The 23981-nt window shown below is 35.0% G+C and overlaps 2 protein-coding genes across 16 annotated transcripts in view; both read left to right on the plus strand.

Moving 5' to 3' along the window:
- Positions 1–12671: 12671 nt before the first annotated feature.
- BAZ2B (bromodomain adjacent to zinc finger domain 2B) overlaps positions 12672–23981 on the plus strand; it is a 254441-nt gene continuing 243131 nt past the window's right edge. For all 15 annotated transcript variants that reach the window (XM_045559240.1, XM_045559244.1, XM_045559242.1 and 12 more), the window contains exon 1: positions 12672–13524. The gene's annotated coding sequence lies outside the window, so the exon portion shown is untranslated. The remainder of the gene's footprint in view (positions 13525–23981) is intronic.
- On the plus strand, positions 13583–16908 carry LOC123644131. Its single transcript, XM_045560292.1, has 2 exons — positions 13583–14289; positions 16892–16908. Exon 1 carries the CDS (start codon positions 13583–13585, stop codon positions 14252–14254), a length of 672 nt encoding a protein of 223 aa, XP_045416248.1. The 3' UTR covers positions 14255–14289; positions 16892–16908.

The following is a 23981-nucleotide window of genomic DNA, read 5'->3' on the forward strand; positions in this document are numbered from 1 at the left end:
CGCCTCGGCCTCCCAGAGTGCTAGGATTACAGGCATGAGCCACCGCACCCGGCCTGAACATATTTTTAAATTTAATTTCTAATACATTATTCTTGTGTTTTTACTTACTTTACTGGCCATCCATCTCCATTTCTCTTCCTGTTTTTTCCTGTTAGCTCCAACTTTTAAATATTGGAGCACCAAAGGGCTTAGTCTTTCTGCACTTACTCTTTGGTGACCTCAGCCATTTTGTGGCTTTAAATACGATAAACCAGTAACTCCTAGATTTATATCTCTAGCGTGGACCAATTTGAACCAATTTCTATAGACTAAAGCTGTCTTTGTGCTTAACATCTCACCTGAATGTTGGTATCTTTAACTTAACATGTCAAACCAAGCTGTTGATTTACACCAGACCCCAACTCCTCCTCCCGAAAACTATGGAATCATTATTCACTCCTCTCTTTCTCTTATGTGTATATTCAAGCCATCAGCTGATCATTTAGTCCTACCTTCAAAATTATATTCAGAATCTGACTGCTTTCTACTAGTCTTATTATTATTGTTTTAGTTCGTTTGGGCTGCGATAACACTAAACTATAGATTGGGTGGCTTATAAACAAGGAACATTTCTTTCTCACAGTTCTAGAGGCAGGAAATTCCAAGATCAAAGCATAGGTAGATTTCTTGTCTGGTAAAGAGCCTATTTCCTGATTCACAGATGGTGCCTTCTCACTGTGCTCACAGGTGGTAGGGCAAAGGAGCTTTCTTAGGCTTATTTTATAAGAATACTAATCCTCTTTATGAGGGCTCTGCCCTTATGACCTAATCACCTCTCCAAGGGAGGGGATTAGGTCTACCTCTTAATATTACCACCTTGGTGGTTAGGATTTCAACATAAGAATTTTGGGGGGACACAAACATTTAGACCATAGCAACTTTCATGCAGTTCTAAGCACGTATCCTCTCTTGTTTGGATTTTTCAGCAACTCCAATATGGTCTAATTTCCATTCTTGTTCTCCTATAGTCTGTTCCTCACATCGAAGTCAGAAACCTCTTTCATAGGTAAATCAGATTGTGTCATTTCTTTGCTCAAACCACTCACTGTCTCCTACTCAGGGTAAAAATTTGAAGTCTTTATAATGGCTTAAAAGGCCCAAACACAATATGGCAGTATCTATGGCACTCTCTGACCTTATCTCTTGATGCTTTTCTTCTTGACCTTATCAGCCTATTTGCTGTTCTGTGAATAAACTATAATCAGGCTCCTTTTGTCATACCTTTGCCCATCTTGTTCCTTCTGTCTGGGAGGCTCTTCCCTTTGTGTCTACATACCTTATCCATTTACTTTTTAAAAGTCTTTACTAAGATATAGTCTTATCAGTGAAGCCCTTTTCACTGTCTCTGGAACTTTTTGTAGTCCTTGGCTCCACTGTTTTTCTCTGGAAGACTTGTTACAGTCATAACAAGAGTTTGAAAACTATGGCCAGTGGGCTAAATCTCACCTAACACCTATTTTCGTAAATAAAGTTTTCTTGGAACACAGCTATGCCCACTTTTTTACATGTTGTGGTTGCTGCTTTCTCACTATAATGGCAGCATTAAGTAGTTGCAACAGATACACAAGGCCCACAAAGCCTAAAATATTTAGTATTTGGCCCTTTAAAGAAAAAGTTTGCTGACCCTGATATATATTATATATTTCCTTTTTGTTTACAGCCTGTTTCACTAGAAAGTAAGGCCTGAGGGCAGATTTTTTTTTTTTCACTGCCGTAGCCCTGGCACCTAGAAATGTACCTAGTACATAATAGGTGCTCAGTAAGTATTTCTGGAACAAATAAATGACTAAAAGAAAGAAATGATGTGGGTATGGTGTAGTAATATATTAAAAGTTTTTAAGTTTTAAAGACAAAATCCCAATAGATTATAAACTTTACTATTATGTGCCATTATCATCTAAATAATGTTTTAAATTACGAGACTCCAGCTTAAAACTGGTAAAAAGAAGCTACAGAATGTTCCTCCTTTGATACCTACTGATGCGAACTATAACAATTTAAGAAAGAAGAAGAAAAAAAAGGTAAGAAGAGCAAAACCAGAAGAAAAGAAGAAAATGTTCCCCAGCATCAACTAGAAATAACAAACAGGATATAATTTCATTTGATAAATTTCAAAAGATGATAGCCAAGGGAAGAAATAGAAAATTTGCTGAATCATAGTATAGCACCCCGCCCCACATCCTACTCTCCAAAAGCTATGATCTTGAGATTCATCATTAATATACCTAAAATAGGAGAATAGATGTATGGAGTCTTTACATTTTTGTTTTTCTTCTTACTATGTGAAAGTAGAAATACCTGAGAAAAGATGACTAAAAGCTGAAAATTGAAGGATTAGGGCTGATTTCTTGTCAGCAGAAGCGTCAAGATTTCTGAATTGGGGGAATGATATAAATTTCAAGGGCCTTCTCCCTATGGAAAAAAGTATGTTCCCTCCCCTGAGTAGTAGATAGGGTAAACCTCCCAGAAAATCTCAAAGAGCTGAACCCAATTCCTCCAACAGAAGCTGCACATAAAGATTGCCACAAAATTCTAGCTGAATTATCTTCCCTCTTATACTTTATCCATACTCAGTTGCTCACAGTATCAACAACCATTTTTCTCTGCCATTTCACAAAATCCACCTTGTGTCATCTTGTTGCCAGGTGATTTCTGTCATTTGTTTTGCTTCTCAGAAGATAATTTGTCTCTTTGGATTATCACTCTTCATTAAATATATGGAGGGAGAAAGAGGCATTATAAAAAGTAATTTGAGGCTGGGCACGGTGGCTCACACCTGTAATCCTAGCACTCTGGGAGGCCGAGGCAGGTGGATCATTTGAGCTCAGGAATTTGAGACCAGCCTGAGCAAGAGCAAGGCTGGTATCTACTAAAAATAGAAAGAAACGATATGGACAATTGAAAATATATATAGAAAAAATTAGCCGAGCATGGTGGTGCATGCGTGTAGTCCCAGCTACTCAGGAGGCTGAGGCAGGAGGACTGCTTGAGCCCAGGAGTTTGAGGTTGCTGTGAGCTAGGCTGACGCCACAGCACTCACTGTAGCCTGGGCAACAGAGTGAAACTCTGTCTCAAAAAAAAAGTAATTTGAGTTCATTCAGGCTAGGGATATTTTAAAGTCATTGTCTTTTAAATAAAACCCAATGACATTTTTGGTAAAACTGTTCTGGTAAAACAGTAAAAGCTTTCCAGAATAAGCACAAAATAATGCTTTCCAGTATATTTGTCTCCAAAGGTGGAGAAGATACTAAAGCTAAGGAAGTATTCAGTATTACACTTCTCAGAGTAAAAGTAAATATATAACCACACAGTTGCTAAGTTTATTAAACCAGCATCAAAAAAATAAATATTTTTGTCTGGAGTGAAGACAACATCAAGTTGGCAAAATTTCCTTAACATGTCATAATTTTGGACAGCATAATGTCAGTGATATACAATATGAAAGCTCAGTTACTCTAACGTGCATGCTAATAGATAATCAACTTTACAGTTGGATGCAAACCTATGTGAAGAGTATGAATGAACCTTTGATCTATATGTAGTTCATATAGTGGGGAGAAGTGCTTGACAACTTCTTGTTCCTTTTGAATCATTGAAAATCTGTGCAAAAATGGGAAGAGATTTTTAAAAATTGGTTTGTGATTATTTTGTGAGCCAAAAAGTTTTCTGAAAATGGTATGTTGGGATCAGTATTCACAGAGTAGCAGCTATAGGACAAGAAAGAACATCTCTACACTAGTTAAAGAAATTATACTTGAATATTAATTCTCACACTGTGCTGCTATTCCCAGAACATAACTGTCTGTAAACAATACGAACTCTGACCTTGATTCGCTTGTTAAAGGGAGTAGTTTAAATTGTACTCATGATTGAATCTTGGTCCTTGAGTATATATTTTTTAGAATGCTTTGAAAATAAGTGGGCAGTGAATATAAAACTCTGGTTTCCAACGTGAAATAATCTGACTGTCAAGAAGGAAGTTAGACCAGATGCTGTGCCTCACGCCTGTAATTGTAGCACTCTGGGAGGCAGAAGAGGGAGGATCGTTTGAGGTCAGAAGTTCGAAAACAGTCTGAGCAAGAATGAGACCCTGTCTCTACAGGCATGGTGGTATGTCTGTAGTCCCAGCTACTCTGGAGGCTGAGGCATGAGGATCTCTTGAGCCCAGGAGTGTGAGGTTACAGTGAGCTGTGATGATGCCACTGTACTCTAGGCCACATGACAGAGAGAGATCCTGTCTCAAAAAAAAAAAAGAAGTATACACTGGAACTTTACTTTTTCATAAATGACCTGAGCAACTGCTTGCTAAATTGTTGATGGTTTTCAAATATTGTAAGATTATTTCCCCATTTTTTGTTCTATTGGCAATGTAATGCTTTAATTTGCATTATTTACATTTTCCCATCAATTTCTTAAGTCTAGACTATCAACACAACATTAACATTTTCATGGTATAAGCATTTCCACCATGGCTGATGTCAGGCTACCGAGGTGACATCACTGAACAGTTAGGAAGAAATGGGCAGTAGCATACCACTATATAGTTTTTTATTTTATTTATTTAATTAATTTATTTTTTGTCATGCTACAATGGACATAAATAACCACAAATATATACATAATAATAAAATATAATAAAATAAGAATTTTGAGAATTTATTTCTTTTCAATATAATTTATTTTAAGTTTGAAAATATTTTTTTTTTGGTAACGACTATGTTTAATAACCAGCTTGCAAAATCCCTGAAATTTAACATTTGACTTTCATGAGCTGGTATGAATCAGAACCAACCCATTGCAGCTCCTGTAGTGGTGCTATGCACAATCTACTACACGGCCTTCTGTGACTGACCTGAGCTGTTAATTTCAGTGAATTCAATCAACCTAATTCTATTTATTGTTATACCCTAAACTTTCATAGAGGATTGCTATGGGAAAGACCCTACAAATGATATCTGTGCGTCTGCTTTAAAATTTCTTCAAAAACTTTCTCTAATATGTTATTCCAATATTTTTTTAAGTTTGTCTTAATGAATTGAATTGGTACATTTTTCTTTACCAGATAAGGAGAATGGTATCATATTCCCTCTTTGTTTTGTCTGCTTTGAAATTCACAGGTAAATTGTATCAATTTACCTATAGCTGTCAGTATAGGACAATGATATTTTTAAACTTCTTTTTAAAAAATGAAATCTATGTTGAAATCTTATTTTTATAAATGTGCATACACATATACATCTACATACTCACATACATACACATATACAATTTCAAATTTCATTTCTTATCAACATTTGATAGAAAATGTTGAGTATATTCTTGACTTGTTACCTTTATTTACCAGTTTTCAAAATAATGAATTGGTTCCCTAGCATCATTCAAAGGTGAACAATGAGTTTTTTAAAAATATAATTATGAACTCACATATTAAGATATATTTATATTTCAATCCATTGCAGTTGTTAATCATGTTCAAATTGTCTCATCTTTGGCCAGTGGGAGCCACTTCATGTTGGAGTCCATAAATTGGCTCCCAAGTTCTTTGACATAACACCAATAATCTTTGATAATTTCCATGGTTAATGGTATGACAGGGTATTTTAAGCTCATCTTTTGAATATTTTCTGTCCCAAATCTGGAATCAGCCATTGTTTCAGGGAATTCTTTTTAGGTCCAGATGGTGTTTAGAAACCATAATCTGGGTACTGCAGGTATGTGCTTATTGCTATTGCACTGGTCCCTTTTTCTAGGCATTTACAGTGGGCAGAACTAAGAAATGTGTGTTTTAAAATATAAAATATGTAATGAGTTTATTCTAATACATCTATTTCAAATTCAGGAGCATAGAGTTTTTATGTAACTCAAAAATTAATTTCCCCCAACACTAATTTATTCATTTGGTTTTTGTTAGACCATGTATGCAACAATGTTTTAATAATACCATCAATAATAGCTTAAAATATGATTACTGATACCAATTTAAGTTGCTGTTTTGTTGCTATTGCTTTGAAGTTCTTTTTCTTAGGTTATAGCCTGTAAGGATTACTGTATACTGTTAAATTGTTGTGTGTGTGTATAAACATCCACACTTGTTTATGTGTTTAATTATTGTGTTTTAAACTTATTTGGAATTGTTCTTCTCTGTATGGTTATGCTACCAACTCCATGTACAATTAAGTTTATTTAATTTAGCTTTCATTTTTATTGGATTACTTTTTAACTATAACTTTGTTTTTGTTTTATAATAATGTAAGTTATTTCACATGGTTCCAAATTCACATCTACAAAACAGGTTTTATGTGAAATCCACATATTATTCCTAGCTTTACTACCCTGTACCTTTCCTTTTTCTATGTAACCATGTTTTTTGAAGATTTTAATTTATCCTTTCAGTAAAAAGTATAGGTAAATACATAGATGAATGGTAAGATACTATACTGTGAAGTACTTCATACCACATATGTCCCTCATTCCTTTTTAAAAATTGCATAGTACTTCACTGTGTGGATATACCATAATTAATTCAATTATTTCACTATGATGGACATTTGGATTATTTCCAGGCTTTTACTATAACAAAAGTGCTTCAGTCAGTACACACACACACACCCCTATATCTTATATAACTGTTTTCATATTTTTGTCAGTGTTGGTCAGATTCTTGGCAGTGAGATTTGCTAGTCAAAAAATAAATACCTCCCCAGAAGCCTGGAGCTTAAATAAATAAATAAATAAATACCTTTGTAATTTTGTTGCATACTGCCAAATTCTCCCTTGTTGGAGTTTTTATATTTTGTACTCCAACAAGCCAAAAAAAAAAAACAAAAAAAGTGCTCCTTTCCCCCACAAAAGGTTCAGTTACGGGCTGTGTTGTGAAACTTTTGGATTTTTGCCAACCTAATGGATGAGAACTAGTATCTCAGTGATTGTTTTTTTTTTTTTTTTTTTTTTTTTTTGAGGCAGAGTCTCCCTCTATTGCCCAGGCTAGAGTGCCATGGCGTCAGCCTAGCTCACAGCAACCTCAAACTCCTGGGCTTAAGCGATCCTACTGCCTCAGCCTCCCGAGTAGCTGGGACTACAGGCATGCGCCACCATGCCTGGCTAATTTTTCCTATATATTTTTAGTTGCCCAGCTAATTTCTTTCTATTTTTTTAATAGAGATGAGGTCTCCCTCTTGCTCTGGCTGGTTTGGAACTCCGGAGCTCAAATGATTCTCCAGCATCGGCCTCCCAGAGTGCTAGGATTACAGGCATGAGCCACCGTGCCCGGCCTCTCAGTGATTCTTAATTTGCATTTCTCTTATTATGAGCTAGGTTGTGAATGTTTTTATTTAACGGGCATCTGTATTTTATTTTTTTTTGTAGAGACAAGAGTCTTGCAATGTTGCCCAGGCTGGAGTGCAGTCGTTATTCACAGGCCCAGTCATCACACACTACACCCTCAAACTCCTGGGCTCAAGTAATACTCCTGCCTCAGCCTTCTTAGTAGCTGTGACTACAGGAGGCAACATTGTGCCTGGCTACATTTCTTTTTTTTTCCTGTAAAATGCCTGGTTATATCTCTTGCCATTTTGCCATCAGGTTGTTGGTCTGTCTTTTTCTTCTCTCTTTTTGGATACTCTTTACATAAAAAGTTATTAAATTATCTCTTACTAAGTTGCAAGTATTTTTTTACAGTGTGTCATTTGTCTTTATTCTTTGCTTGTGGTGTTTTTTCTTTTCTTTTTTGCCATACAAAAGCTTTTAATTTTATGTAGTGAGCTTTACCAATATTTTACTTTATTGCATCTGCTTTTGACAATTGCTAGCAAAATTTATTCTTCAATTATTGAAGAATTCACCCACAATTTCTTCTAGTACTTCTGTAGGTTCAATTTTTTATATTAAAATATCTGATCTTTTTCAAATTTATTCTTGGAACACATCTAAATTTATCCTTTTCCTTATGAATACCCAGTTATCTAAAAACTACTTATTAAAAAGTCTGTCTCTTCCTCACTGCTTTGAGATACAGCTTTTATCTATACTAAACTTCTATATGTACTTGGGCCAATTTCTCAATTTCCTATTGTGTTTTGGTCTTTTATTCATGTGCCAATGCCAAGTGTTAAATTATAAAGGTTTTATAACATTTTAATAACTGATATGATTGCTACCCTCAAAGCTCTACTTTTTCAAGGATTTTTGTGCTTTTCTTATTTCTGTTTCCAAATGAATTTTATAATCAATTTGTGCTTATAGCCATGTTCTTAATCAGAGCTGTTTATCAAAAGGACCTTTAGAGTTAAAAAAGAAAAGAAAAGAAATACTTCACCCACCCAGACCCAGTGAGTCTCTGGACATTGGGAGTGGGAATATACATTTTGAAAAAACTCTAGAGTTGATTCTGATAATCCCAGTTTTAAAAGGGGCTTATAGAACATAATATTCAAGTTCTAATTCCAGACTACTTTATGATTTGTTTTCCCTTGTGTATTAGGGACCATAATTAATGATTCTTTTATCTACCCAGTCTCTTAAGCTAGAAATTTCTCTAGTCTTCCTTCACTCATTCTTCTCCCTTAATTCTCTCCTTTTCAATTGGTTACCAATTTGAAATTTTACCTCAGAAATATCTGGCTCTAAATTTCCAATGCTACTGTCTTTTACCATGTTTCTCATGGACTGTTAAGCAGTGTCTTCATACTATCGTCTATCATTTGCACTGCCTATACAATTACTGTTCCCTCAAAACAAGGTCGATCATGTCACTCCTTTGCTAACCTTTGTTGGCTCTTAGGATAAATTCAACCATCTTACCATGGTATATTAGGCCTTTCACTCTCAGGTCCCAGGCTCCTTTTATGGCCTTCATCCCTGTCATGACATCGCTGTCATCCCTTCATTCCTGACATTCCTCATACTGAATATTCCTGTTACACTGAATTTCACAGTAGTGGATGGACACCAGACCTAGTAGTAGCTTTGCATATTTACATTTATGGTTTCTTTCATTTAGGATACCTCCCCACCACACCCCAACTTCTTTACCCAATAAATTCTCAGTGTTTGAGATGCAGTTCAAATGGCAGCTCTTTGATAAAGCCTGTTTTAGTCTCCCAGACTGAATTAGTTGCTTCATCTTCTATTCTCAAAAAACTTTATTATTTGTATGTTTATAATGTGATTTGTATGACTCTCTAATCTCCCAGGAATTTCACACTTTCAGCATCAACCAGAATGTGAGCTTTTCATGTTTTTCCAGCCTCTAGCACAGTGCATAGCATATAGCAAGCACTCAAATGTTTGTTCAGTGAATGAAAACAAATAAAGCTTCATTAATCTGTAGTGATTGAAACAGAAACAAGATATGACCGTGGCCAGCTTGTTATACTGTTGAGATCTCGTTTGTTTTGCTTTGTAGTAAGCCTTCCTAGACTTCGTTCTCTGTACATGGCAATTCTTTATTCTTTGAGGAACCATGTACAAGACCGACAGTAAATTAGATGTCTATCCATCTCTATCTCTATATCTACCTATTGAAGAATGTCTGTCTTGGTCCTGAAAGCAGATGCTATTTTATAGAAGAAAGTATAACCATTTAGTACATAGTGGTGCCCTAATCAGTCTGTAGGATAGGTAAATATATATAGAATTTCAGAGTTAATTCTCATTAAAATTAGAAAAGATCTGCTTCATGATTAAATTCTTTTACAATTATGTACATGATGAAGTACTAATTTAGATGATGATCTTGGGTAGAAGACTAAGTGCTGTGGGAGTTGTATTATTTTATAAGTATAGTAATTATTTTCTCTGATTTTCCCCCCTCAACTCTATGATTATGTTGCAATCTCTGAAATGATCAAGTGTGATAATATGAAAAAACGAAAGGAATCATATTTAAGAAACATTTAAGCACAACTTCATAGTAAAAGGATATCAAATATTTGGACTAATTCAGTTTAAAATTTCTAGCACACTGTTATTTTAAAAAATCAGTTTATAGATTAAATTGGATAATTAATATATGTGAATTACCAAATGACACCAACTTATTTTAAAGATACATTTTATTATAAAATTAAGGTTTTTATTATTGAGTTATTGAAATATAGAAATTCATTTTATAAGTTTAAGATATCTATTTTTCATTTGCCAACTATTTTGTTAATTATTGATTTCCATCAGACTTCATTTCAACTTTGAGAATGTCACAAAAACATTTCCCAAACTATATAAAGAGCCCTTGACAATGATAAAAATATGGTTTTTAATTGTTTTTAAAAAGAAATTAAAATCAAGTTTTTCACAATCACCACTCTCTCTACTTTACTCCAACCTTTTAGTAATGATAAGGTTTAATTTCTCCTAAGTTACTTCATCATACAATCAAGGAAAAGGCAACATTGTGTTGTATGTGGCTTCAAATTGAAATTATATATACATATTATAAAACGTTTTTGAATTATGGTTCTAAAATCCCTCAGAATGATGAGTTTTTAGTACATATAGTAGTTGATGACTTTCATTACATATGTACCATTTTTCCGTTGTCTAGGCATATTTCCACAATTTAAATTAATATATTTTATTATGTCCAATTTTTTCCCGATATATTTCTTTTTTAAAAACCAGGCAGTGTAAATTATATATCTGCATAAAACCTCTTGTTTGGGAAACCAATGTGCCATCTGCATACTCAATATTATTTCAAAATATTATTGGAACCAAAAACTGAACCATGCTTTGAATTATATTACTTGAAATACTTAAGTAAAATATACATTCTTAATTATTCAAGTTACAGTGTGCCACCCGTCATTTCAAGAGAAATATGTTTTAAGAGAATTCTTTTTTTTTTAATTTATTTATATTCATGGAGTACGAGTGCAGTTTTGCTACACTGATTCATTACATTGTGGTAAAGGAGAATTCTTTATGAAAATTGAGACAACTTGAATCCAACCCTTTTTTCTTAATCTTTTAAAATTAAATATTTTCAACAGTAATGCCAATGATTATAGAGTATCAGTAATGGATTGTTAAAATATTAATATTCAACACTTCATGTATAGAAATATCAGTGAATTCTATTGTTTAGTTCTAAATATTTAAAAATATTACTTATTTGAATAATGACCACCATTATAGAACAGTGCATAAACTTTTTGTATGTGACTTGGGATGAAAGTCTAAGTGCTAGCATTCATATTTATATTTTAATCTATATTTTTCTTCTGGAACATTATTAGTAAATTTTGAGATAGTAGTACTTTTGACCCATTCATACATGTACAGAGGTTGGACTATGAGTTAATTAAATATGAGTTAATAATATATTATAAGGAAATTATTGTCCTTATTACAGTTATTAGGTAGTTACTCAAATTATAGCTTGAAAGGAATGCAGAGCATGGAAAACTCAGGATTAAATTATGCATTTGAACCTTAGGCCAGTTTTTACTATAGAGACAGTTTGCTGCTAAAAGAGAAATTGTATGTCATTGAAATTAAATGCTTTTCTGGGGGTGGAAGATTCCAGTTTTTAATGAAATTACTGAGTGTGGTGTAGTGAAATGATTAAAATCTGTATTCCAGGAATGTGGCAGGGAAAAAAAATCAATAAGTGCTAGCACAGCTTTGCTGCTCAATGTGAATCCTGAGAATGAAATAAACTACTACAAAAATAATAATTAAAAACATATCAGCACATTAATTTATTTAGCATCAGTCTCCTGAGACATCATCTTCACTAATTTTTAGCATACATTTTACTATGTAATGAGCAGCCTTCTTTTCAGATATCCCTATTAGACAGGCAGTATTTCTGCCCTTCCCCCAGTGCTCCTGCATTGCAATCATTGTGCTTGCACTTATTATGTTACAAATGACCGAGGTAAGGCTGACATTCTCAGTGCATGCAAAAAGACCTAGTCTGCCAAGCTTTTTTTTTCCTAATGAAGCAGCTTTGTGAAATCTCCCCATGTGTTAATACTAATGAAGATTCTCCAGCACAATTAAAATCACAGCCAGTGGCTGAAGAGGAAACATAAAACAATAGCATCTTTTATGATACATTTATCCAAATATGTATGTATAAAATACACATATATGGTCAAATGATTCTCCTATAGCTTAATTTTTACTTGCTCTTCATCCTGTAAATTAAATTATGTAATTTTTAATTATATGAATTTTGATACTTTGTTGGGTTCCGGAGGAAAAACAATGCTACCTCAATGAACTTTTTAAAAATTACCTATATGCATGGGTAATAAAGTGTTACCAAGGTTAAGGCTTTTTTTAAAAAATCGTTTTTAGGAAGCTATGGGGTGCCGGTGAGGAATGGGGTGTACTTCACCTTTAGTTTAACTTGATTTGTTGCGGGATGTGGGAATTGGGGTTAGGGGGAGTGGAAGGGTGAAAATAGAGAAAGTTGAAAGAGATTCTGGGGGTAGACAAATAGCATAACCTCGTGTGCAGTTTAAAGATGGAGCGATGGGCTACCAGTCTTTCTCATAACTTTATTTTTTAAGAAGTGTTCCATTCCCACAATTAACTATGTTTTTTTCTAACCTCTCAGAAACAGGGGGAGGGGACTATCGAGATTACCTTTTACAGTTTGTACTTATAACTTTAAACGATTTACTATTTTAATGTCTTTCATTTAAATTTTATTTTAATTCAATGCATAAACATTGCAGCTAGTTTATCTTGAGCGTGGAAGGGCAGGAGCATTTTATCCCGGGACCATCTTGCGTCCTGCTTTTTATTTTGAGTCCTAATATCCACAAATTCCAGGCATATTAATTTAGTTTGTTTGTAGACTTCAAGAGAATTGAGTTTAGGAACAAAAAAGTTTAGGTGGAGATGGTTAACCTATGCTCCCTATTTTTCAGTTTTCGTTTTTTAAAAATTAAGTTATCCTGTTTTCTGTCCTCTCTTCTTTTAAAAGCAAAACAAAACATTTTAAGTTTCTTAACTTTTTCCTGGGACAAGGAACGGGACAAACTCAAAGCTACAGAATTCTTGGAAAGAAGCAACCCCCCTCCCTTGGCTCCTTTAAGTAGCTGATAGGTCATTTATTATTGGAACTGAAATGGTATAAACAATTCTCTCTCCTTTTTTCCTTGTTAACAGCAACTTTCATTGTTAGAGAGAGGAGAGAGAGAGAAGCCTTGTTGGTTGACGTCACTTGGTTCATGAAGCCTTCGCCTAGAAGTGAAGCTGCTGAACAAACCTTGAGAAGAATCATCTCCTGCTTCAATCTGCTGCTGGATAGGAACTAATCAGAGAGAGAGAGGCGGAAGACGGAGAAGGAGGGAGTCAAGGGCTTTCCCGATCACAAACCTCACCTCCACTCCAACTCTCTTTATACTTTTCTTGCAGAAATAATACTAGAAATAAGGAGGTGGTGGGGTTTCCAAAAATCTTAACCTTCAGCCATCTCATCCGGGGAAGGCAAAAATCCTATCCACCGCAACTCTCAGTTCGAAAGTAAAGGTGAGTTTAAAATCCTCGGGTGTGAGGGGTGTGGGTGAAGAAAATTCCAAATGTTATGATGCCGGCTGAAACAGAAAAGGAGAAACTACGCTCCTGCGAACGGAGGACTCCGGAGTTGCTTCTCGGAGGCGCCCGCCCTGCTCGCCCTGCCCGCCCTGCCGCCGTGTTTACCCTCGCCGGTCGGTGTCTCTTTGTTGTGCTGGCCGGAAGGCTGAGGTGGTTCTTGGGGTCCCGAGTGGAGTTTGAGGGAGGGGGACGCGGAGATGTGCGGTCCCGGGGGGGAGGTGGGGGTGCGGTCTCAGGAGAACGTAAACTTTATTCCTGGCAGCCGGTGCGGGACTTCGGTCTAGCAGGGCCCCGGGCCACGCTCCCCCGGCCCCGGCAGGCGCTGCCGCCGCCGGTCCGCCTCCTTTGTGCCGGCCGCCTTTCCCGGCCGCCGGCTTCGCGTCTCCTTCCTCCTCCCCTTCGGCTTCTAGCGCTCAGGTCGCCGCCAGCAGTTTCGCTTCTTAAAAACAACCTCTGTCAGCGTCGCGATCGCCGTTCCCATTCCGGAATATCCGCTGCTCCCCCACTCCCCGCTGGGGCAGTTTCAAGATTGCTCCCCCCACCCCACCCCCGTCCGCCTACTGCTGCCCTTTTTTGCCTCCGCCCCCTCTTCCCTCTCGGACTGACGAGCTGCGGCTGCCACCTCTACTCCCCAATTCGGGCCTCTCTTGCTGTCTGTGTGTAGCTTGAGGCTCTGGAGTTCGCTGAAATTGAGCGGAGGTGGGGGGTGGGGCAGGTGGGACTGGGAAAAGACCTGGATACTCGGGAAGGTCTGTGACAGAAAGAAGGTTTGAGGAACATTGCTTCTCACACTGTAATGTCTGTAAATTGGTCTCATCTCCTAGCCGTGCTTCCCCGGGAACGGCCGCCGGCTCGCAACTCTCCTGCTTCCCTCTTTTAATCTTGTCGCTCCCCCTCCCCCTTGCCCTTTCGCGGGTCCCCTCCCTTTAAACTAGTTCCACGAACCCCAGAATTGGGATTTGGGAAGAGAAGGAAGTGTTTGAAGCGTCAGAGCTGGCCCTGCTGTTTGGGAGATTTTCTCTTCTTTTCTTTCTCCCTCTGTATTTATCTTTTGTGTGTTGCTTCCTTATAAAGAGGGAAGCAGCTGCAGTCCTTGGCCGAGTTGTTGAAATTTATCCCTTTGTGTATATTACAATATCCTCCATTTTTTTCCTGTCCTCTAAACAACAAGCGTTTCGCCATCTTGGGCAGTTTTAATTCCCAACTCTCTCTCTTTTTTATTTTTTAGGAAAGAAAAAAAGCCTTAGAAAGGCAAAAAGTGTGTCTGGATGAGGTTCGAAGTTTAGGGATTGTTCAGGGGCCCAGTGACGTCATGTAAACTTTATCGAGAAATTTTCCCAAGAGTAAATTTTTCGCTTAATTTCCCCCCTGGTTTTAAAGGATCATGTAACTTACAGGTTAACGATTAAGTTATGTGGCTTATTTTTATGGTTTGCTCTCAAAATGAATCGACAAAGTCTGCACATTTTATGTTTTGGTAACAGGTGGAAAATTATGTACAAAAAATGGTGTAAACTTTTTGTGCTATTTGGTATTTTCCTAGTTTTTGTGTACGTGTCTTTTATTCTTTAAAGGTTTCAAATGTTATTTGCAATCAGAATATTCCTTTTCTTATTTGCTCGACTCTCCCCTATGGATTTTTCTTTAATTAGCTAGGTTAATATTTAGGTACGCTTATTTTACATTACCTAGTTCCTCTTTTGTAATTAGATGTTCTGTTTTTTATATTTTTTTTACATTTTGAAAAGATATAACTGTTGGAAATACCTCTAGATACTGGATACTTTTAGAATTTAGTAGCAGATATTAAGTCAAACAATTAGCAAGAATGTAGAGTATTTAAAGGGCAGAATTGATCTTAAAGATATTTTATAATCTCTAGCTATAAACTTTGTGTCAGCCATTATGAAAAGACAAACAAAAAAAAACCTAGTGTTTTAATTTGCTTCTCTAAGATAGTTTTTAACCTCACAAAAGTTGGTCTGGTCACATGACCAAACTTAATGATACACTGACTAGTATATAAATAAGAGGCACTGTAAATTGAGTGGGAAAGTGAAATTCTGTCTCCTGTAGTCATTTTCAGTCAGCATATTTACATCTCTTCTAACAAGGACATGAAACTGTCTGTATTTAATTTGCATTCTCTTTGTCTTCTGGGTTGGGGAAAAACATTGACTACAGTTACCTTAAAAAAGACTAATAGAAACAATTCTGAATACGTTGAAAAGATTTGTCTAACACATAAAAACTTACGTTGTATGTGGTATGTTTTTATTTCTGTAGCAGTCTTCTTTGGTCTTATCTGCTATTTATCCAGGAATTTGCTTTATGTAAAATGCTATATAGAAAGCTTGACTGAATTGAATGTCTGCCATTTGTGTGAATTGTAGGTAGGTGAAAAATGTTTAAATAGTTAAAAGCACATAGAACAGATGGTTCTAAATTATACATGCAACAAAGGACTAGAAGATTTGGCAGATTATAAATGGCAAGCAACAGAGGATAAGCAGTTTAAGAAAATGGTAGTTAAGTACATTTGATGTCTCACACCTACTGTAAACACTGTACATATTATTGTCACTGCTGCTTAATCAATAATTTAGACCATATTAAGATACTTATATTCTTCAGATAGAAAAAAGATTTTACAAATATTTGAAATCAGTGTCTGAAGCTAAAATTATTTTAAGCCTATTTGATGAGTCTATTTTTTAAAGAAAATCATATTGTATGCTTTAAAAACAGGAAGTTATTTATGAGAACTTAATATCCTTGTGTTCATGTAATGGTTTGGAGAGAAACAGGAGTGGGGACATATTTTAGAATCCAGATAATAGTATCTTTACTGTTCTCATGTGTTAAACTAGTACTGAACTATAGTAACATTTGTCAAGCACTAATGAAAAAATATTTTTGACTGCTCAGTTTTAGAAATGCATTCATTAGAATACTGTTGGCATCATTTACTAAATACTTATTAAATGAAGGATATATTTTAGTTTTAATTTTTGAGCTTTGTATATAACATGATACTGATTTTTCTTGATGAACATAATTTACTCTTAGTTTTTTAAATGTAAAGATTTTTATGTAGTTTTTACCTTTTTGGAAGAATCTCATATTTAATTATATTTAACATTTTCAAAAATTTAGAATAACAAAGTATTCAACTTGGTAGAAATTTGTTTTTATTTTTTAAAGCCATTCATTTAAAATGCATATAAGACTGTAATGGAAACCTTGGATTTTTAATTCTGTTGCCCTTTCTCCCATTTCTTTGTTTGCATGTTTATTATAGAACTGCAGTGTAAAGGAGCAGATGTTTTGCCAAACATCCTGATGTGTTGCTTTTTCTTATGGGAGTGCATAACTGTTCCTTCTGATGCATCAACTTGACAGCTGGTTGATTTCATGGAGCTGCTAAGAAGCCATTAGTGGTGTCATTGAATTGAAACAGAACAGTCACTCCCAGCTTGAACTGCAATTGTTAATGTCTTTGTTGCTACTTTTGTGTTACTATACAAGATGTAGGATATCACAGTTGCGTGAAAGTTCAAGATTTCTGTCTTACCTCCTTGAATTAGTGAAGGTGTATGTTGGAACTTGATTACTTTTAGGTTTAAAGATTTCTCAAAGAAGAGATTTTAAGTTGTAGTTTCTGAGTTTTTTAACTAGTCAGAATTACCAAAAAAAGAAAAATGTGACTTAGCACAAAGTAATACGATGATTTTGACTCTTAAATGAAATTATGTGATTAAGTTTTAATTATTTTTAATATACTTGATTTCCTGAGGTATTAATTAAATTACATAGTTTGGTATTTTAAGTTTTTTGGTTATATAAAATTAAATATTTGTACCATGATATTTTAACAACATTGTGCTTCATTTAATAAATACTGACTCATTTGCTTAAATGTTTCTTTAAACTTTTGTTGCAGGAGATAATCAGAAGAGAAAAATAATTATTGGGGAAGTAGGCAGTTTTGTGTTTAATTAATGAGGCAAAATTCACAAAAACTGTGACCTAAAATAGTTTATTAGTAGCTATTTAATGATTTTTAACATTGAAATTATATTTTTATTGTTACAATAACATTTATCGATAGTTTCAGCTATCACAGTGTGGTACTAAAATGGTGTCCCATTGGTGCCTAAGTATTTTCTAGTTTTTCTAACTATTTACATGGGTTTTTTTGGTGGGAGGGGAGATGGAAAGGAGGAAAGAATAGAGTGATAACCGACAAAGAAAAACACATTTTAAGAAAGTTCATGTAAAAAACTTTAGGATGATGAGATTTAAGGAAATCATGTAGTTTATTATTACTGTGTTCAAAGACTTCTAGTCCAAATATTTATTGATTTTTAACTTTTAGATATGTAAATATGTTAGCCATTTAAACAATTCTTAAAAGAACATAAAATTTATAACATACTTAAAATAGTTTGCCATTAAAAAAATACCTAAAATGTGAAATTGATCAAAATATATAATTTGCTTAAGACTGCCTGTACAATATGAACAAATTGTTAGCCCAATGATATATTTTTGAGTGATTCCAGAATTATGGTTTCCTTAAATTATAAGTTTATATAGATACTTTCCCTTTAAATAAGTCCTACATTACTGTGATTAAAGGTAACATGTATATTCAGGTGACATGCATTCCCAACCCTTTTTACATACAACTCCTTAAAAAGAAATTCATTCTATTACTTTGGACCATAACTCAATTTTTAAGAAATATGTTTACTGATATTTGTGTGAAGGGAGATATTGATATAAATCAAATTATGGTAAATTGACTTGTGTGTTAAATGTAAACTATTTTTTTAAAAAGGAATCTCAATGCTTAGTCCATTTTAAGAGGTAATATAGTCTTAATTGTAGTGCAAATAAGCATCCTATAATTCAAGTAGGAATTTTCAGGCATTGGGTTTTTTAAAGGGAAGGTAATTCTGAACAGAAGGGTTATAAAAAGTTTAAATTTTGAGTCATAAGTTCTCCTGTTGACCATACTTCCTTTGAAATTATGAGTGATAAATATACTTAATTTATTTACAACTGCATATGGAGTTATAAATATTGGCAACATCTTTGCTGAAAGCAGGAAAATTAAATGAATTTACATGACTTTTAAATCTATTTTGAGTGCTATTTGATTTGTGGTAAGTCATAATTGAGTTTGAAATGTGAAATATTTAATAGTCTGGATATTTGTAAGTTAAATATTGGGTTTTTAAAATTAATAGGCTTTTATAATAATATGAGATGAAATACAGTTTTAATCCCACATACTTAAATTTTTACTGTATAAGAGTATTTCAATTTGTTTTTAAACATAAAATTAATGCTTTTAAAATAGTTTTTATAATTTATAGAATCTGGCTTATACTTCGGCTTTTCAGTACCTTTCATTCAAATAAAATTTCAAGTATTGGGGATAATAATAATAAAGGTAATATGTAAATATTAACCTTTACTAATTTTTTGTGTGCACATGTGTACATGGGTATATAAGAAAAAGGAACATTTGGTTTGAAGATAATTATTGCATTGGTACTTCAGCTATGTGTAGGCATAATTGTGTGTTTTTCCTGTTTTCTCCTCTTAATGCTTTTCCACAAACATGCACTCATTAATCAAAGACAGTGCACTCCTGCTGAGGGCAGAGAGGTTCATCAAATTGGCAGTCAGTTTGGTGTAAAGAACGGTGTACTGAAGCTCTTAACTCACTAGGACATAAATAAATCTAAGGTCTTTGTATGCAAACCCTGGAGGTTAATACTGTATAATTCAATGTCCTGTCTTTGTTTTTATGATTGATGTTTTTAAATGTTTCAAGCTTGATGCAAATCTTCTAGTAGGTCAAGTCTGACACTCTGATTGGCTGTAGTAAGAAAGCATTAGGTTGTCAGAAGGACTTTGAGTATGCTGCAGAGATTTTGATTTTTTTTCCTACAAGATCATTGTCATATTGCCTGAGCTGTTATAGGAATGTACGTACCAATGATTGACATTCCCTGCTGTGATAATGGACCTAGTGCATGAAATGCCAATAGTTTGGTCCTATTTGTTCCGAAGCTTACTGCTATTTGTATCCTTAACAGAGCTAACATGTAGAACAAGCAAAACTACTGGGATTTCTCTGTAGAAATAGTGCTGGGATTTGGCTTTAACATGAATTGGTTGCATATTCATAATTTAAGAACAGCTGGTTACAGCAAGCACATAGTCATTTGCAAGCTATTATAAACCATTCCACTCACACACGGAGCCTGTGCTTGGTGATTTTTTATTTTTTTTATTGATCTACCTGCATTTAAAATCTGGTCACTACTGCTGCAGAAGCTCTTCATTTTAGCTGTGTTTGCAACACAAAACAGCTTCAATTTTAAATATTTAATTTAAACTTAATGCTGAATAAAAGAAGAAGCTTTGAAGGAAATTAAGTGTAAGAGGTCATGTCTTCCTATCATATATTTAATCTTGGCCAGAACCAACCAACCAAACAAACAAATCTATATTACACAAACATTATAATTTTTTAAAAATATGTTTTATGATTTTGTCCATAGATAAATAAATTAACTATCTTTGATTTTAAAATATTGGTAATTATATTTTACTAGTTATATATATTAATAGTTTTGGGAAACAACGTTAATACTAAATTGTGATTAATTAGTCTGATCTGATATGTAGAAAAGTGGTAGTACTTTTAGCTTATAAATGGTATAAAGCAAAAGAGAAAGGAAAATAGACAGGACTTCATAAATGGATTAGAATAATTTTTAAGAAGGAATCTAATGAGGAATCTCCTTTGCTTTTTGGGTCATTTCTGGAATATTAAGCACAGCTGTGCTCTTACAATATTTAAATGGTACATATAAGTTAGTCTAGCTATAATAGTTTCTGCATGTTGTCAATAGTGACTGTAAGGAGAGGAGAAAAACCTCTATATTCTAAGTTTTCAATGAGAAGAGTGCAAGGAGAAAAATGTTGAATACTATTTCAGATATCCTTTTAAGAATCACAGGGATCTATATCTTGATTTGTGTATGTTAAAATAAGTGGATGCCTGAGTGATTTATGATGATGGGTTTATACCCAGCTTTCCACATGTGGTGTTAGGTTCACATGTGCTTGTATGTGTTTGTCTCCACACTAGATGATGAAGTAGCTCTCAACACTTCAAGGTTGAGTACCAGTCCTAAGAGTGCATTTTACTCTCTTTTGGCTTCAAAAATGGCTGAATATGTTGGTAATATAACAGAATATATGGCCAAATTTAATCTAGCTGATACTAGGCTGTACTTTTTTAAAATAATAAATTCAAAGGTTATTAAAGGAGGATGTGTTGTTGCATTTTAGTTTTGAGTTGCTTAGGATCCTAACTTTATAAACAACTTGCCATTACTTGAGGTTATGTCAGTCATGTTGTGAATGATTCTATGTTCTTTTCTTCTCTCCCTTAAAACTGTTGACTTTTCAGTTATTTCTCTGCTCTGTAGCATCTCATCACAGAATAAGCAGAGGAAATAAAAGGAAGTAAATTCAGATAAATCTAGTTTTCCCTATATTCCCTACTTCTTGATAAGTCAGATGGAGAGAATTTCTTAGTTTTTGGCTAAAATGAAAATTTGAGATTTTATGTATCTGCCTTTTCTGGTTTTCATTACAACAGATAATTATATTTAGAAAAGAAAAAGGATGAGTTAATGGGCTGAGTTTTTCATATACTGTGTTAGTAAAATAGAAAATATTTAGTCATTGTTTGGAAAATGAATTGACTCAATACGAGCCACGGGAGAAACACAGGTATTTGATACACTTTTATTGGTCTAGTATTGATAATGGGAAAAAGAGCAGTTACCTTCATTCTTCATGTTATATTGAATGCTGTTTCCAAGCACACCCTTGGGGAACTATGGATAAAAGTTTATGAAAGTTCAGAATTAGAGAAAGGTGGCTTCTGCTTGGAATAATTAGGAAATGCTCTTTGGTTTAGGTAGCATTAAACTACATCAAGAATGAGTAAACTTTGCTGGAACCTTGAATCCTAGCACTCTGGGAGGCAGAGGCAGGAGGATGGATTTAAGGTCAGGAGTTAGAGATCAGCCTGAGCAAAAAAAAAAAAAAACAATGAGTAAACTTTGAATATTCAGAGATCAGGAAGAAAAGAATCAAAAGAAAGATAGCATGAGCCCCATATAGAACAAATACATTAAAGCTAGTCCATTGGGCATCTGGGATGGTTCTGCAACTTGTTATTTTTATTTTTATTTTTTTTTTGAGACAGAGTCTCACTCTGTCACCCCAGCTAGAGTGCAATGGCATGATCATAGCTCACTGCAATCTCAAACTCCTGCGCTCAAGCAATCCTCCTGCCTCAGCCTCCTGAGTAGCTGGGACTGTAGGCTCAAGCCACCATACCCAACTAAGTTTTTCTATTTTTAGTAGAGATGGGGTCTTGCTCCTGTTCAGGCTGGTCTTGGACTCCTGGCCTCAAGGGATCCTCCTGCCTCTGCCTCCCAGAGTGCTAGGATTACAGGCATGAGCCACCGCATTGGCCTCTGCAACCTTTTTGAGGTCACCCAAACCCATACCTCTTCCAAAACAAAATGTCCTGGGACCTGTCTCTTCCTCCATTACTTTCAAAATTGACTGCTTGAATTTCTCTGGAGAAGGTGGGTTAATCAGTTTCAAATCATCTATTTCAATGATAGGCTTCTTTGTGGAGGCCAGGTTAAAACCGACAAAACTGCCCTTTCTGGTCAGAGGTATTCACATCTGTTTTATGTGAGATTAACCAAAACCTCTCCTTTATTCTTGGTTCTTTTCTTATGCTTTTGTGAATGGTTTTTCTTGTAACCTAATGCATGATCACACCTGCTAAGAACATTGAGTAGAGAGCAGAGGGGATGTCACCTCTGTATCCCTTTTCTCAATGATTGCTCTGACTCAAAAAAACACTTTTACTTCTTTTAGTTCCTTCGGATGAATGGAGACTACAGGGAGACTGTTGGACTGCCAATAATGGCCATATCGATAAGGACAAAAAGCAAAAAAACTCATAGTCCCTATTCTCAATAACACCAGTGCTGGATTTCACTAAAAATAGAGAGTAGGAAAAAGGAAAGATTCAAAAATTTTTCAAGGCTGTGTGCGGTGGCTCACGCCTGTAATCCTAACACTCTAGGGGGCCGAGGTGGGTGGATTGTTTGAGCTCAGGAGTTCAAGACCAGCCTGAGCAAGAGCGAGACCCCATCTCTACTAAAAATAGAAAGAAATTATATGGACAGCTAAAAATATATATAGAAAAATTAGCTGGGCATGGTGGCACATGCCTGTAGTCCCAGCTATTCGGGAGGCTGAGGCAGAAGGATTGCTTAAGCCCAGGAGTTTGAGGTTGCTGTGAGCTTGATGCCATGGCACTCTAGCCTGGGCAACTGAGCAAGACTGTCTCAAAGAAAAAAAAAATTTTTTTTTTCAAAACACAAATGCACAAAAGGTCTTTTACATAATGTTTTGGCCAAGGACAATAAATTTCAGTGATTAGGCTTTCCTAACTTCATTATTATCACATAATAATAATGAAATTTATTGTTACTGCATAATATAATGAGATTTGTTTCATTTTCTTTATTTGCAATATTGTGATGAACGTTTACTTGTGAGAGACTTGTCACTTAAAACTTTTACATGATCACGTACAAATGAATTTTGAGGTAAATTAAAGGTGGAAAATAGTGGAAATAAAAGGCTATCTAGTATCTAAGTTTAGATAGAAGCCACACATACTATCTTTTCTGGTTTCCATGATGACATGGTTGTTGAAACATACTTCTGATCTTCTCAGGAAAAGTATTATTGTTAACATAAACCAGGGATGGGGAACCTGTGGCCTCAAGGCCACATGTGACCCTCTGGATCCCCAAGTACAGCCCCTCAACCAAATCCAACCTTCACAGAACAAATCCCTTTATTAAAAGAATTTGTTCTGTAAAATTTGGATTAAGTGAAAAGGCCGTACTCAAGGATCCAGAAGAAACCATTATGGTGACATGAGAAACAGCAAAACCCATCTTGAGCATTTGAAAAGTCAGGAGCAGCCTGTAAGTCACAGGATGACGTTTTACTCCCTTTGTGAGTTGTTACTGCACCTTGCTGAAAGAAATAGGATCTGTAAGGCAGTAGTAACTGACAGAGGTGTGGGTCAAACCTCTTTATTTTAAAAGAGGGGTTACTGTAGAGATGAAGGAAGTATCCTTAGAGGGAGGGAGTGGGCAGTAACAACAAAAAAAAGGAGATAAACAACGTTAAAAATGTTTTTAAATGCAGATCAAAGTGGAACATTGTTACAGGAAAGTATCAAGATTTTGCCG

Source organism: Lemur catta, chromosome 8 (genome assembly GCF_020740605.2).
Source record: "Lemur catta isolate mLemCat1 chromosome 8, mLemCat1.pri, whole genome shotgun sequence".
In the NCBI taxonomy this organism is placed as follows: Eukaryota; Metazoa; Chordata; class Mammalia; order Primates; family Lemuridae; genus Lemur; species Lemur catta.

What these genes read in the sequence shown, in the direction of transcription:
- LOC123644131 (XM_045560292.1), top strand. Translation starts at nt 13,583, where the DNA reads ATGCCGGCTGAAACAGAAAAGGAGAAACTACGCTCCTGCGAACGGAGG.